This window comes from Engraulis encrasicolus, chromosome 13 (genome assembly GCF_034702125.1).
Source record: "Engraulis encrasicolus isolate BLACKSEA-1 chromosome 13, IST_EnEncr_1.0, whole genome shotgun sequence".
NCBI classification, from domain to species: domain Eukaryota; kingdom Metazoa; phylum Chordata; class Actinopteri; order Clupeiformes; family Engraulidae; genus Engraulis; species Engraulis encrasicolus.
In genome coordinates, this window is record NC_085869.1 from 9737632 (window position 1) to 9751432 (window position 13801).

The 13801-nt window shown below is 44.6% G+C and overlaps 1 protein-coding gene across 1 annotated transcript; it reads left to right on the top strand.

The window, feature by feature from the left end:
• The first annotated feature begins 593 nt into the window (after nucleotides 1–593).
• On the top strand, nucleotides 594–12159 carry slc5a3b (solute carrier family 5 member 3b). The gene is made up of 5 exons (XM_063213023.1): nucleotides 594–822; nucleotides 4964–5748; nucleotides 6336–6623; nucleotides 7747–7984; nucleotides 8647–12159. Exons 2-5 carry the CDS (start codon nucleotides 5377–5379, stop codon nucleotides 9930–9932), a joined length of 2184 nt encoding a protein of 727 aa, XP_063069093.1. The 5' UTR covers nucleotides 594–822; nucleotides 4964–5376; the 3' UTR covers nucleotides 9933–12159.
• The last annotated feature ends 1642 nt before the right edge of the window (nucleotides 12160–13801 follow it).

Consider the following 13801-nt stretch of genomic DNA (forward strand, 5'->3'; position numbering starts at 1 on the left):
CACACACACACAGGCACGCACACACACACACACACACACACACACACACACACACACACACACACACACACACACACACACACACACACACACACACACACACACCAAAGGACCAAAGCTGTGTAGGAATGTTGGGCCACTTTAAGGTACAGGCCTAATTGAATTTGTAGCCGAGATCAGTGAAGGGTGAATTCCTTTTTCTTCTTGTTATGCAATATTCCAGAATGGTCTGGCAAGACTTACAAAAAGAGGAAAAACTCTGTTCTACAAATTCTTCAAGAAATTCTAGGCTGTTCTGAAGCCTATTAGATGCCAAATAGGATTATTCAGAACGTCGGAGAACAATTAATTAGGCTACAATGACATCATCAGTAACGCTGGAAATGTACAGTCTAAACTGCAAAGTTTAAGACAATAAAAATGGTTGAGCGTACAACCAAATAGATAAGCGACCCATCTTTTTCACGTTCTGCGTGGTTGTTATTATTTGTTTATTTATTATAGTGGCGTTTCCTATTGGCTTCGCTTTTGATGGGCGTGGCAAGAGCACGTTGTTTGGGCGTGACAGGCTGACTGTCATTCTAGGCTGGGTAGCAGGATGTTGGAAATCGCTAGCCTATAAAAGTAAGCGCTCTCGGCATGGTGTTATCATCGTAGAACTAAAACTCTGGGTCGCCGTACCGAACCCAGTGGTGCGACTTGGATGGCAACATTGTATCAAAGCCGGTTGCTGATTGTATCAACTCTGGGCAGATAGCCGACCGACAGGAACAGACTACGGATGATTCTGCTTCATTCATTTCCGATCCCTGCTTCATCATAGTAAGTAAACCATTCAGCACCCTAGTTGAAGCGCAGGATGGGTTCATTAAAAAGCGAAATAGGCCTGTATAGAACTTAATTTACCATCTCAAAATAAGACATTAGTTTGCTAAACGGAACACGGCACACTATGTAGTCTCAGCTGAGTGTGGAGATATCTCCCTCTATCCTTCCATGACCCTCATAGTATCTTGCCTTGAAAACGTCATTCTGGAAATTTCCTTCCGCGTGTCTCCGTCAGAAGCGCGTCTCACTGCCATACGCAGTTAAGCATCGTTCGTTGTAGGCTACCCACGGCTCTTGTGTAGGGCCTACAGACGTTTCTAAACACATATAGGCTAGTCTACTCATTCAGATCCCTGTCACGTAGGACCGAGTCCAGCGATAAGCGCAATGGCACCATCAGTCAAGCTAGCCTACAGCTTGAGGTGTTGTTTTAATATTGTCGTTAAAACAACATTCAAAACAAAACCGTTATTATACCATACTGCAAGTGTAAATGTTTGTCTTAGTAGAATGAAGTTTGAAATTAAACCAACCTTGCACTGCGTGGATTTTGCCATGTTGAGAGACTATTTTCTCGGGGTCGGCGGAATTTTACTTTGCTCTCTTCAGTTGTGATGTAGCCCACCCACCCACTGCAGGGACCCGCAAGAGACATTGCAAATCAATCTAGTTCTACAACTGCTTTCGGATCGAATAGTGGATTAAAACCCAACGACATCGCACCATGGTACATCAGTGTGTATATACCAACTGCAATAATAAAGCCCACAGATGGGTATCGGCAAGTTTCCATTGGTTTCCGTGAAAGATGTCGAAAGAACCAAACTCTGGCTCCTGGCTGCAGGGCTACATCAACACACCGATGGAGACGCTCCGTAAGCTACCCCGGTGCTTTGCAGTGACCATTTCAGTCCCGACGACTTCACAAAGTCCTTCTCGAAGTCTAATACCTACACGGAAAACTCTAAAAGTGTCCGCGGTGCCAACCGCATTCCCAGATCTACATTTTGTGGCACGCACCAACAGTCTCCGAAGAACAGGTTTGCTATGCTTTCTGCTTCTATGATGGTAGCCCAGTGGTATAATGGCTTCGCCTACGTTAGCCAAAACTTGGGCTAGAAGTTACCCCTTTGGATTGGCATATTGTAATGCTTTACTGTTATTTTGTGTAATTGCTGTGACAAATGGCATATAATTAGACATGACTTGCCGTATTCCTTTGGATTCATAAGTTACGCAACGCTATGTGATCTGGCTTGACATTGTGAAATATGTCACTCGTAGCTCTAGTTATTATTACATGGAATGTTTTTTGAGACGAGATGGAATGGGAGGATGAAAGGGAGAAGAGTGTGCGTTCTGTTCGCCAACATGCTGTGTAGACACACGGGTCATCTAGTAACAACCAAACATTGTTATGGCATATGTTTCAATGTTACGAAAGGTTTACAAAGTCGGACAGAAAGCATTACTCTTGATGTTTGCGAGCGAGGTCAGGGAGGGGGGGAAATCGTTCAGTTTTACAAACTTCAAAGATGTTGGAGTTCGCTCTATGGAAAAGTTATAGATGTGTCAAACGAAGCTAGGATTTGTACTAGGAATATCACTCCGCGGCTGTCAAGCTTTCAAACCGGAACACAAATTGCTGATGGTGATCAAACATGATTGCAATGTTGGTTTAATTTCAAACTTCATTCTATCAAGACAAGTATTTACACTTGCAGTATGGTATAATAACGGTTTTGTTTTGAATGTTGTTTAAACGGGATAAGACTATTTTTGGGGGCAGGCTACTACCATCCCCGTTCACTTGCGCTAGCTTAGCAACATGGATATGAGAATTCACAAGGACTGCATGGAATGTGAAAAAAACGTTCTGGACACATTGTTTACACCCTGGCTGACTCGGAAATGAGGTCTGGTGTCCAAAATCCCGGAGGTACACTTTAAGGCTCATAATCTAATGTCGCACACAAATCTAACACAACACTTGTGCCTGACATGTGGTAGTGACCTGAAGAGCACTTGACTCCGAGGTTAAAAAGTGTCCAAAAGACAGTCTCTCTTCAAACTGCAGGCACAGGGGTAAGGTCAGAGTGAAAATATGAAATGGGCCTTATAGGCTACTACCTACTAGGATATCTTGGTACATCGTCTGTTATGATTCTCATAACAGGTGCACCTTTAGGCCTTGCTGTGGCCAACCGGTAGGGCACTCGTCTGCCATGCGGCTGACCCAGGTTCGATTCCTAGCCTTTGCCGACCCATCCCCGTCCCCCTCCCAATTTGCTTCCTATCCACCTCTCGCACTGTCCTGTCAAATAAAGTTGAAAAATCTAAAAAACTAAACTAAAAAAAAAAACAGGTGCACCAGATGCAGGAGAAGAGTGCCACTGTAGTCTGAAACCAGTTAGTGCAGTGACATCTTCTCCTCTGCAAACATGAAGATGATTGGCAGGTTTACAGGGAGTGCTCTCAACTGTCTGCTATTATTATTATTATTATTACTATTATTATTATATGGGTGTGTGTATATGGTTGAGCTGTAATGGAATTTTAGATGTTACTTTTTAAGCAGTTCAACAAACATTGAAAGGGCGATTTTTGGGATTAGGCCTATAGGCTGCTCTTGCAGAAGCAACAGCAGTAGATCAAGTGTGGCATTACGTATTGTAGTTATGAAAACGCTTTGATCACGAAAACCAAAATATCCCGCTCAGATCTAATTGGACTAACGCTTCTGTCACCCTCCATTTAATGACCTTGGCCCCTTTGACATAATACAGGGCCTTTAGTAATGCACTATGACTTGGTCATTCCCATTCTGGTAACAGCAAATTTATAATGGTGTGTCTTAGCAGCATGTCTTAACAGGTGAATGACCTCGGCCCCTTTGAAGTGGAGCTTGCCCTGCCATCTCCCTCTCATGCCTTATGCTCCAGCACACACAATTCTTATGTAAGAGGAAAATCCTGTAAAAATCTGAAGGTCGGAGAAACATTCATCTTACATTTTTTTTAATCCGTCGAGTGCACCCAAAGATGAAAATTATCAGGAGCATAAAAGGCGAGCTATTTAAAAATATACATTACAGGAAGTCTATGCCAGTCCTGTGTTCTTGACTTACTGACAGCATGTTTATTTATCTGACACCACACACTTGAGTAAACAACAGTGTTAAAAGTCACAAGATGGCTGCCGGTGATATGTGTGCTAAATATTTGTGTAAGAGAAGCTTGTTTGTGTCTGGCATGTATCCTATGCAGAAGCATTCAGAAGCAGCATCTCAGGGTGATCAAAGGGTTAAAAGCAGGGCTGATAGTATTCAGGCTCCATGCCTGATTTCACGCTTGACAGAGTTTGCAAAAATAAAAACATTGATAATCGGTTATTATTATCTCAGAAAGTGTTACAGGTTCAGGGTTTTCTTCTACTATCAGGCTTGAATAATGGTCATACACAGGCTATTAAATGTTTGAATAATGTGTCAAAATGGTCACTATGCAGTATCTTGTTGTCATCGTTAGAGCAGAGTAAAAAGTTCAGGCTCAGGATTTTTTTTCCACTATCACCCCCCTGGTTAAATGGTGTGGCCCATTCTTTATCCTTTATCGTGTGGAATTGCTTCAGTGTCTCTGACAGTGTCTGATCATGACTCCAAGTAAGTTAGTGTGTTGCATCCCAAAGCCGGTTCTACCAATAGGCCGACTAGACAATTGCCTAGGGCCCCCACAAAATCTGCCCTCTGTAGACCCCCCCCCCCCCCCCCAAAAAAAAAAGTCACCCTGCCATAGTAAATGCGAGCAAAACAAATTCAAGAGGGCACAATATCTATTGTATATTCTGCCAAGGGCCCCCAAGTGGTTGGTGGCCGTTGTGCCGTTGTTTTGTGCTTCTTATTATTCTTGACAAAATAGGCCGCATCAATCCTTTATTGGTACATTTCTACAGTTTATGCCATTACATGATTTTGTTCCTTTCACTTTTTTGTTCTTTCATAATCATAATAGTGCAATTGCATAGTTAATACAATGTAAAACGAATAAATTACAAATGGTAGTTTGTGCATTGGCTTTAGCTTGTCCCCATGACCACAGGCTCTAACAACTTTGTCTTCTTCTTCGCTGTCTTGCAGGAATGCAAACTCTAGCCATTAGCAGACCAGAAGCCTGAAGCATCCAACGTGGCCCGCCACTATTTCATCTCACAGACCACTGGATTACCTTACCTGCCTTGGAGCTCATACAAATGACTAGAGGCAAAAGGATAAACGTGATTTATTTTCTTTTGTTATACAAAAGCCTGACACTGGGATTTTAGACACTCAGATTGTATTCCACCTAATGACATTCTTTAACTCATCCAAAAGGAATTAAAAAGTAATTTCTTGACTAACTGTGAGAAGCAACTTCACCGAGAGATATCGCAACAAAGTGAAGAGCAGTCAACTTTTACACTAACTGAGAAATAAACAAAAACAAAAACAACTACCAACCACAATAACAAGCAACAACAAATAAACAAATAAACAACAACAGCAACAGCATCATGGGTGGTGCGTTGATGGAGGGGGCGGACATCGCGGTGGTGGCCCTGTACTTCGTGCTGGTGCTGGCCATCGGCCTCTTCGCCATGCGGCGCTCCAACCGCAGCTCGGTCAGCGGCTACTTCCTGGCCGGCCGCTCCATGAACTGGGCAGTGATCGGCGCCTCGCTCTTCGTCAGCAACATCGGCAGCGAGCACTTCATCGGCCTGGCGGGCTCGGGCGCGGCCAGCGGCTTCGCAGTGGGCGCCTGGGAGTTCAACGCACTGCTGCTGCTGCAGCTGCTGGGCTGGGTCTTCATCCCCGTCTACATCCACTGCGGCGTCTACACCATGCCCGAGTACCTGGCCAAGCGCTACGGCGGCCGCCGCCTCAAGGTCAGACATTCTTTAAGTATGTAGAGATATGCCAATGTAATAGGTTTCTATGGACACTTAACATGACCAGGCAGGTTCCGGTCTGCCTAAAGGGGCATCATAATACTCCTACATTGAATAGAACAGTCCTACGGCGGCCGGCGCTTCAAGGTCAGACATTCTTTAACCCCGTAGTGCAGCACTATGGCTCTCTGTAATGTCATGTCATAGCAATGTTGTTATGATGTAGGCCTAGTTCAGCATTTTCAGCAAGTGAAAAGGGTCGCCGGCGACCCCTGCTGCAGTAAGAGGCTACGTATGTAGAGATATGCCAATGTAATAGGTTGCTATGGGCACCTAACGTGACCAGGTTCCGGTCTGCCTAAAGGGGCGTGTCATAAAACTCCTAGCATTGAATAGAACAGTCCTTAGGTCTGCCTAAAGGGGGATTTCCCTTGTAGACTTGCAACCGGCGAAGGTGTTGCGTCACTAGGAGGGCGCAGCCTGGCTAGTATCCCCCCCCCCCCTTGCAATAGTAGAACCCGGAAACAATGGGCCACTGGAATCTCTCTCTCTCACTCTACTCTCTCTCTACTCTCTCTGTCAAGGTGTACTTCGCGGCCCTCTCCGTCATGCTGTACGTCTTCACCAAGCTGTCGGTGGACCTGTACGCCGGCGCGCTCTTCATCCAGGAGTCGCTGGGCTGGAACCTGTACCTGTCCATCATCCTGCTCATCGGCATGACGGCCCTGCTGACGGTGACCGGCGGCCTGGTGGCCGTCATCTACACCGACACGGTGCAGGCGGTGCTGATGATCGGCGGGGCGCTGAGTCTCACCGTCTTCGGCCTGGTGGAGGTGGGCGGGCTGCAGGGCGTGCGGGAGAAGTACATGCAGGTGAGCCTGATTATTTTTCACCGACTTTCAAATATCTACGAGAATTGGTCTGACCAAGAGCGTGACAATTAACGTTTCCCAAAACAGCATGGTTGACCCGCCTCCCTTGGTTTGCTAATGGTTGTTTGCTTCTCAACATAGTGGGAGGGGTTCCCTTTTTCTCAGGAACTCAGGAACAGTATTTGTATTGCTCTCGGACCTGACTTAGAAGCAACTCTGAAGGTGTTGCGTCACTAGTGCCTCTTTTCCACTGCCGTTTTTCTGATAGGCCTACATCTCGACAAAACGCGACTCGGCCGCCACTTTTTGCTTTACGATTTAGCTGCTCTGTGCCTATTCGAAAAGAAAAAAGTGGCAGCCGGGTCGCGCTTTGTCAAGATGTAGGTCTACCAGAAAACCGGCAGTGGAAAAGAGGCATAGGGGACACAGCCTGGCTACATGCAGGTAGGGGTGGGTGATATAATGACGCTATTAAATCGGGAATCGTGAAATCGAGTACAATCTTGTCTGAAGTGGAGAAATAAATCATCTTGCAGTGAGGATGTTTGCTATCAGTATCTGTCTTCACTTTTAGTCGACATTATTGTATTTCAATTGTGCACTTGATGAGAGTGTCACCAGTGTGTTCACATTTAATTAAGTGATAATTACAAATTGCAAGTATATAAAATGCCTGTTTTTTGTTTTTTTGTTGATTTTATTTTTTCGATGGAAGATAGTGATATAAAAAACTAAAGAATCAAGATTTTATGTTAATTAAAAAAAAATCATAAAAGTTGGAGCAGGCTTCAAGTTTTTCATATTTTGAGAGTGCTGACCAAAATATTGTACAATTGAAAAATGTGAAAAGGTTGCACCGTGCATAGATTCTTAATTATTACACATTTTTACATTGACACAGTGTAATAACAAAGAATCTATGCATGGTGCAACCTTTTCTCTTTTTTCAAATAAAAAATTGTTGCATGACATTTTTGCCATATCGCCAGAGAGAGTAGAGAGAGAGAGATTCCTTTGGCCCATTGTTTCCGGATTCTACTATTGCAAGGGGGAGGGGGGGGCCTACATTGGCATATCTCTACATTTTAAAGAATCTCTGATATCGCCCACCCTTTACCTACAGGCGGTACCCAACGTGTCGGCCATCCTGGCGGCCAGCAACTACACCTACTCCTACACCAACTCCTGCCGCATCCACCCCAAAGCGGACTCCCTGAGGATCCTAAGGGGCCCGCTGGACGAGGACATCCCCTGGCCGGGCTTCCTCCTGGGCCAGACCCCCGCCTCCATATGGTACTGGTGCGCCGACCAGGTCATCGTGCAGAGGGTGCTCGCCGCCAAGAACATCGCCCATGCCAAAGGTATCTATCTATCTATCTATAGTATGTCTATCTATCTAGATATCTATCTAGCTATCTATCTATCTATAGTATGTCTATCTATCTAGATATCTATCTAGCTATCTATAGTGCAGAGGGTGCTAGCCGCCAAGAACATCGCCCATACCAAAGGTATTAGTTAATTCATTCATTCATTCATTCATTCATTCATTCATTCATTCATTCATTCATTCATTCATCCATTTTTGTATTTGTTTATTTTGGCCTTTTTTGGCCTTCATTATACAGGACAGAGTGATAGTAGACAGGCAATGATCACGAGAGAGAAAGGACTAGAAAATGACCCAGGCTGAATTTAAACCTGGGTCCTCTTGGCACAGAATATACGGGTGGCATGTATAGTGCATTAGCACGCTATGCTGCAGCACGCTTCATGCCAAAGGTTATTAGAATATGGCTGCTGTGGAAGCAATGTCAATGGAAAACTGTTGTTATTTATAACACTTGCTACCACACCTCTCATTATTAGCCTACATATCCAGCATGTTGTTCTATTGACTTAAATATCTGTCCTTTCTTCATAAATAAGTAATTTCAAGTCCTTTGTATGCCCAGCGCATGTGAAGAAATTAATAATAAAGCTGACCTTGACTTTAATCTTGACCTTTGACCTTGACCTATAGGTTCCACGCTCATGGCCGGCTTCCTGAAGGTGCTGCCCATGTTCATCATCGTCATCCCGGGCATGATCTCGCGCATCCTGTTCGTGGACGAGCTGGCGTGCATCGGGCCTGAGCACTGCATGGCGGTGTGCGGCAGCCAGGCGGGCTGCTCCAACATGGCATACCCGCGCCTGGTGATGAGCGTGATGCCCGTGGGGCTGCGTGGCCTGATGATGGCCGTGATGATCGCCGCGCTGATGAGCGACCTGGACTCCATCTTCAACAGCGCCAGCACCATCTTCACGCTGGACATCTACAAGATGCTGCGCGAGAGGGCCTCCAGCCGGGAGCTGGTGGTGATTGGCCGGCTGTTCGTGGTCGTCATGGTGAGCATCAGCATCGCCTGGGTACCGGTCATCATCGAGATGCAAGGCGGCCAGATGTACCTGTACATCCAGGAGATCGCGGGGTACCTCACGCCGCCCATCGCCGCCCTCTTCATGCTCGGCGTCTTCTGGCCGCGCTGCAACGAGACGGGCGCGTTCTGGGGCGGCATGACGGGGTTCGCGCTGGGCACCCTGCGCCTGGTGCTGGGCTTCGCCTACCGCCAGCCGCGCTGCGACCAGCCGGACGAGCGGCCCTTTTTCATCACCGGCGTGCACTACATGTACATAGCCGCCGCGCTCTTCTGGATCTCCGGCCTGGTGGCGGTGGTGGTCAGCCTCTGCACCCCTCCCCCCTCGGAGGACAGGATCCGGACAACCACGGTGTGGGGCGTCCCGAGGGTTGAGAAACTTCCGAGAAGAGACACCGAGGAGGAGGAGGAGATGGATTCCCTGAGTAAGAGTCCAGTACAGTGTAACGGTAACGGTAACGGCACGATCCACAAGTCCATACCCGCGGACATCAAGAAGGACCCCATACCCCTGGATGGCGCCGATGTGAAGCTTCTCATACCGGGTTCGAACCAGGACCACGCGACCCTGAGCGGCGACCTTCCATCTCCTGTGGAGCATTATGGGAATGGGCACATGGGGCTGATGGGTAAAGAGAATGAGGAAGAGGAGGAGGAGGACAGGGGCGACCATGATGATGAAGATAAGTCGGTGTGTGTGCGCGTGTTCGACTGGATATGCGGGCACAAGGAGCAGGGCAAAGCTAACCAAACCAAAGTGTCGGAGGAAGAACAGAGACGTATCGTCATGGAGATGCTTTACGAGCCGCCCAGGGTCAGGATGCTGCTTAATTGTGGCCTTGTGGTTGTCTGCTCGTTGGGGGTGTTCATGTTTGTGTATTTTTCACTATAGTGCAACTGGACTGATGACTTTCAGGACCAAACAAAGAAAAGAGACTATAAAGACTTTATGGTCAGTGGCGCATGTATTACCTGAGCATTTTTGGTATTGAACACGGCCTTTAGTCTGTAATATTTACAGTGCAAGTTTAACTTGTCCTGTAATGGATGGACCTAAACAGAGAAGAGACTGAGACAGAGTTTTTATTCCTTTTGTTCGATAGAGGAAATATCTACGTTGGTGTACTATCTCAAAAGGCTGAACTTAAAACTTGTGTCATGATCGACATACTGTATGGGACAACTGAATAACGTAACTATAACATGTGTATCACAGTTTTCCTTTACAGGAAGTGAGGTGGTATTTGCCTTATTTACGGTTCACACTTGTATTTCCTCCTGAAAAGCAACAACAACCTGTACTGATAGCTTTTCTGTCTCTGTAGCTACTGTAGGCTATTTGCGAATTTGATTAGGTACAAGAAAATTAAGGACATTCGATCATTCCTAATACTTATTTGAAGTAGTGTCTGTAGCACATCTTGAACAGCATTAGGCAGCTTATCAAATATGTGCAGATTACATTTGTTGCTCAAATGTGTTTGTTTGACTGGCCAATGACATATATTGTAGAGTGCTGTATGTGCAATTCTATCTATTTCTATCTTCACAGTTGTGAATTGTGCTGTTGTTCTCTATGTATGCATAGCCTAGCACCTTCCCAGCCTTAGATTAGCTGCTTCTGTTTGTGTTTTTGTTGTTATTTATTTGTTTGTTTGTTGTTTTTAAATATCATTGTTGTTATTCAAAAGGTATGACCAAGAAACCATTTACCAAAAAAGCCTTTTTACTTAAAGCAGGGAACATGAGTATAAGAGCAAGCTCTTAGGTGTGGAAGTTTGAACTGATGAACCAATATAGGGAATGGGAGTGGAACAAATCAGACCAGGGGTCTATATTAAGAAGCTGATCAGGAGGAAACCAGGTTAAGTTAAGAGGTAAATCATCTAATAGGTCAGTCCTTTCTTACAGTAAGAAAATGAGGACTCACTCCAGGCTCTTCTATTACATGATTTACCTCTTAACTTGACCTGGTTTACTCCTGAAACAACTTCTTATAGGCTACCCCTCAAGTTCTCTGCCATCAGCTTACATACAGCCATAAATTGATGTATTGTTTTACATTTCATTTAGAAAACATGTTTGTCCAAAGTGACTTACAATTTGTTTCCATTGGTCACAGAACCAGAAATGCATTCTCATGTTGAGAACTCTGTAGGCGTGACTTTATTTACACATAACAAAAGTTTTTTTTAAGTCAGCTATTTTTGCTCACCAAGGTGAAAAGTGGTCCATATATTGTCATCCATATTTTCTCCATATATTTCCATGTGATCCTTTAACTGGTTTTAAGTTCTTTTTATTTTTTAACCCCTTAGCGCAGCACTATGGCTCTCTGTAATGTCATAGCAATGTTGTTATGAAGTAGTTAGACATTTTCAGCAAGTGAATAGGGTCGCCGGCGACCCCTGCTGCAGTAAGAGGTTAAGGGGAGCAGAAAAGGGTGATCTTCCACCTTGCTCAGTCTTAAGAAGCCCTTGGAGTTTCATCATCATAAAGCACAGCCATTTGAAGGCCAAAGGAAATGATTATTTCAGTAATTTATCAAAAATGCTGAATATTGTACTGTCGCTACATATAAAAGGCCTCTCATGCCCTTATTTAGATCCCGGAAGGTAACATCAGTAAATGGGATGTCACGTCATTGCTGTGCAAAATACTATTATGTTCTTCTAGGAGAAGAATTAAGTGTGGGGCGTTGGAACCTGTAGGGGTGGGGTGGTGTGGGTGGTTACATGTGTGCCTCTACTGCAGCTCTAGTCTTCATTTGGGGAAAACAAATACTGGAGACTGGACAACCACTAAATGTATAAAAATGGTCCAGTTTGTGGATTACAGTATTTATGTTTGTGTGTTGACATTTATTTGGGAGATGTTTGTTAGAGAAGTGATATGAAAAGCTATCTTTTTGTTTATAATCCCTTTTGACTTTTAATGATGGACAGGGGTACTAAACAGTATACATCTGCACAGAGGAACCTGAGTTTCTTATTACTATTCTTAATTGGTGTAGCGGTCTGAGTTGATACTCTCAACTTCATGGGTTAGGTTCATCATTAGGTATAGACATGTCTTTCGAATTTCAAAAGAAATTCAACGCTGTAATGTATGAACGATTGAAATGCAATAAAGACTGTCTTAAGACTAAATTAATTGCCTCGTCTTTCTTGAAGAGTTGATTCATATGAAATGGCATATGATATGGCTATCAGATATACTTTAATATTCTGTGTTATATTATATTTCGTAGGCTTGACTTATTTTTTATTTAATTTTTATTGACTTATTTTTTATTGAATACAAAATAATTCCTGCCCAGTTATCTTCCAATGACAGTAGCCTACCGTATGCCACAACTAGCAGGCAGAGGAGTAATTAGGTCTACATAGGTTTTTATGTACATCTGAAAACCCTTGCAATTTTAATTTCAAAGAAAAGTAGAGGGCCAGCATTAAGGTGTAATTTGACATACAGTGCTGCAAATTGTAATGTATGCTTGTCAGGTCTATGACTCTTAGCCCTGAAAAAATAATGGACCCACCACAAATAGTTTAGGAGATAATTAAGTGACACCAAATCAGGGGGAGGGGGTGTCCTTATTTACAGATTTTTTGTGGAAAAAGTATGCACAGCTGAAATCTGCACTGGTGGATATGTTCTATTGGATGTTTAAGCCATCACATATATATTTTTCAAGCAAATCGAGTGGGGTCGAGTGGGGACCATTTGCTGATTCCAGCTGGAATGACCCCTATGTGTGGGCTGAGCTCGTTTTGAACCAGAAATACACAACAGTAAATGCAGTATAATGTATTATTATTATTATCATATGATGGTGTAGTGAAGGTGGATTACACAATTTACATGAGTACATGAATAACCAAATTGATTTGGATTATGAAACAACCAAACACACTGAACACATGAACGCTGAAGTGCACAAGTGCATCATTTGAGATCCAGCAAATATCTCCTCATCCTTCCTCATGTTCACTATTCCAGCACTTGTACTGACCAGTTTATTCCCAAACGCGCTATTTTGGCACATACCATACCCTCACCACGTGTGCTCACCACGCACCAAACATGACGTGGCATGTTGATTAATCCAGAAAGAATCCGATACCCTAATGACTGTACTGTACACACTGTACGTAGTAGTAGTAGTAAGCTATCTGCTATCCACTTCCTCTGTCACACTTGTCCAAGTGCAGGCAGCGGCATGAGTGTAGCACCCCGCCGCCCTTGGGAACTGCCTGCCCACCCACTCTCTCTCTCTCATTCCATGTGCACTGCCAGTAGTTTTCCACTGTCACTCCAACTGACTTATCTCCTTCGAGGAAACAGACCACACCGACTCTACTCGTCATACTCTGGTGATGTGTGTGGTGGTGTAAACTTGATAATCACGTGACTCTCTCCATTCATGCCCATGTAGAAACGTGCGCACCGGGGGGAGAGGCAGAGCAGAGTGCACGTCAGTAACATGCAGTTACACGCAGCTTTGTTTCACCTCTAAAGACTCACGCTACCTTTTCTGCACGAAACCACCACACATGTCAATGCCGCCAGGGAAAGTGGCCTAAAAGCTACAACCTGGATGATCAAAGAGACATGGGGCCCCTCCAGGATCAGAGCCGGATTAAAATGGCCTGGGGCCCCTAGGCTACAGGTTGCTGCGGGCCCCCCCAGAAGGCAAATTTTGCGAAAAATGTACATAGAGACTGTCATAATTAAGAGCTAAATCAGGATAACATCCCT

Bases quoted from the DNA above. Each gene is read 5' to 3' on its own strand.
- slc5a3b (XM_063213023.1), top strand. From the start codon at position 5,377: ATGGGTGGTGCGTTGATGGAGGGGGCGGACATCGCGGTGGTGGCCCTG. The intron at 5,749-6,335 runs GTCAGACATTCT...CTCTCTGTCAAG, and splicing joins ACGGCGGCCGCCGCCTCAAG to GTGTACTTCGCGGCCCTCTC. The intron at 6,624-7,746 runs GTGAGCCTGATT...CTTTACCTACAG, and splicing joins TGCGGGAGAAGTACATGCAG to GCGGTACCCAACGTGTCGGC.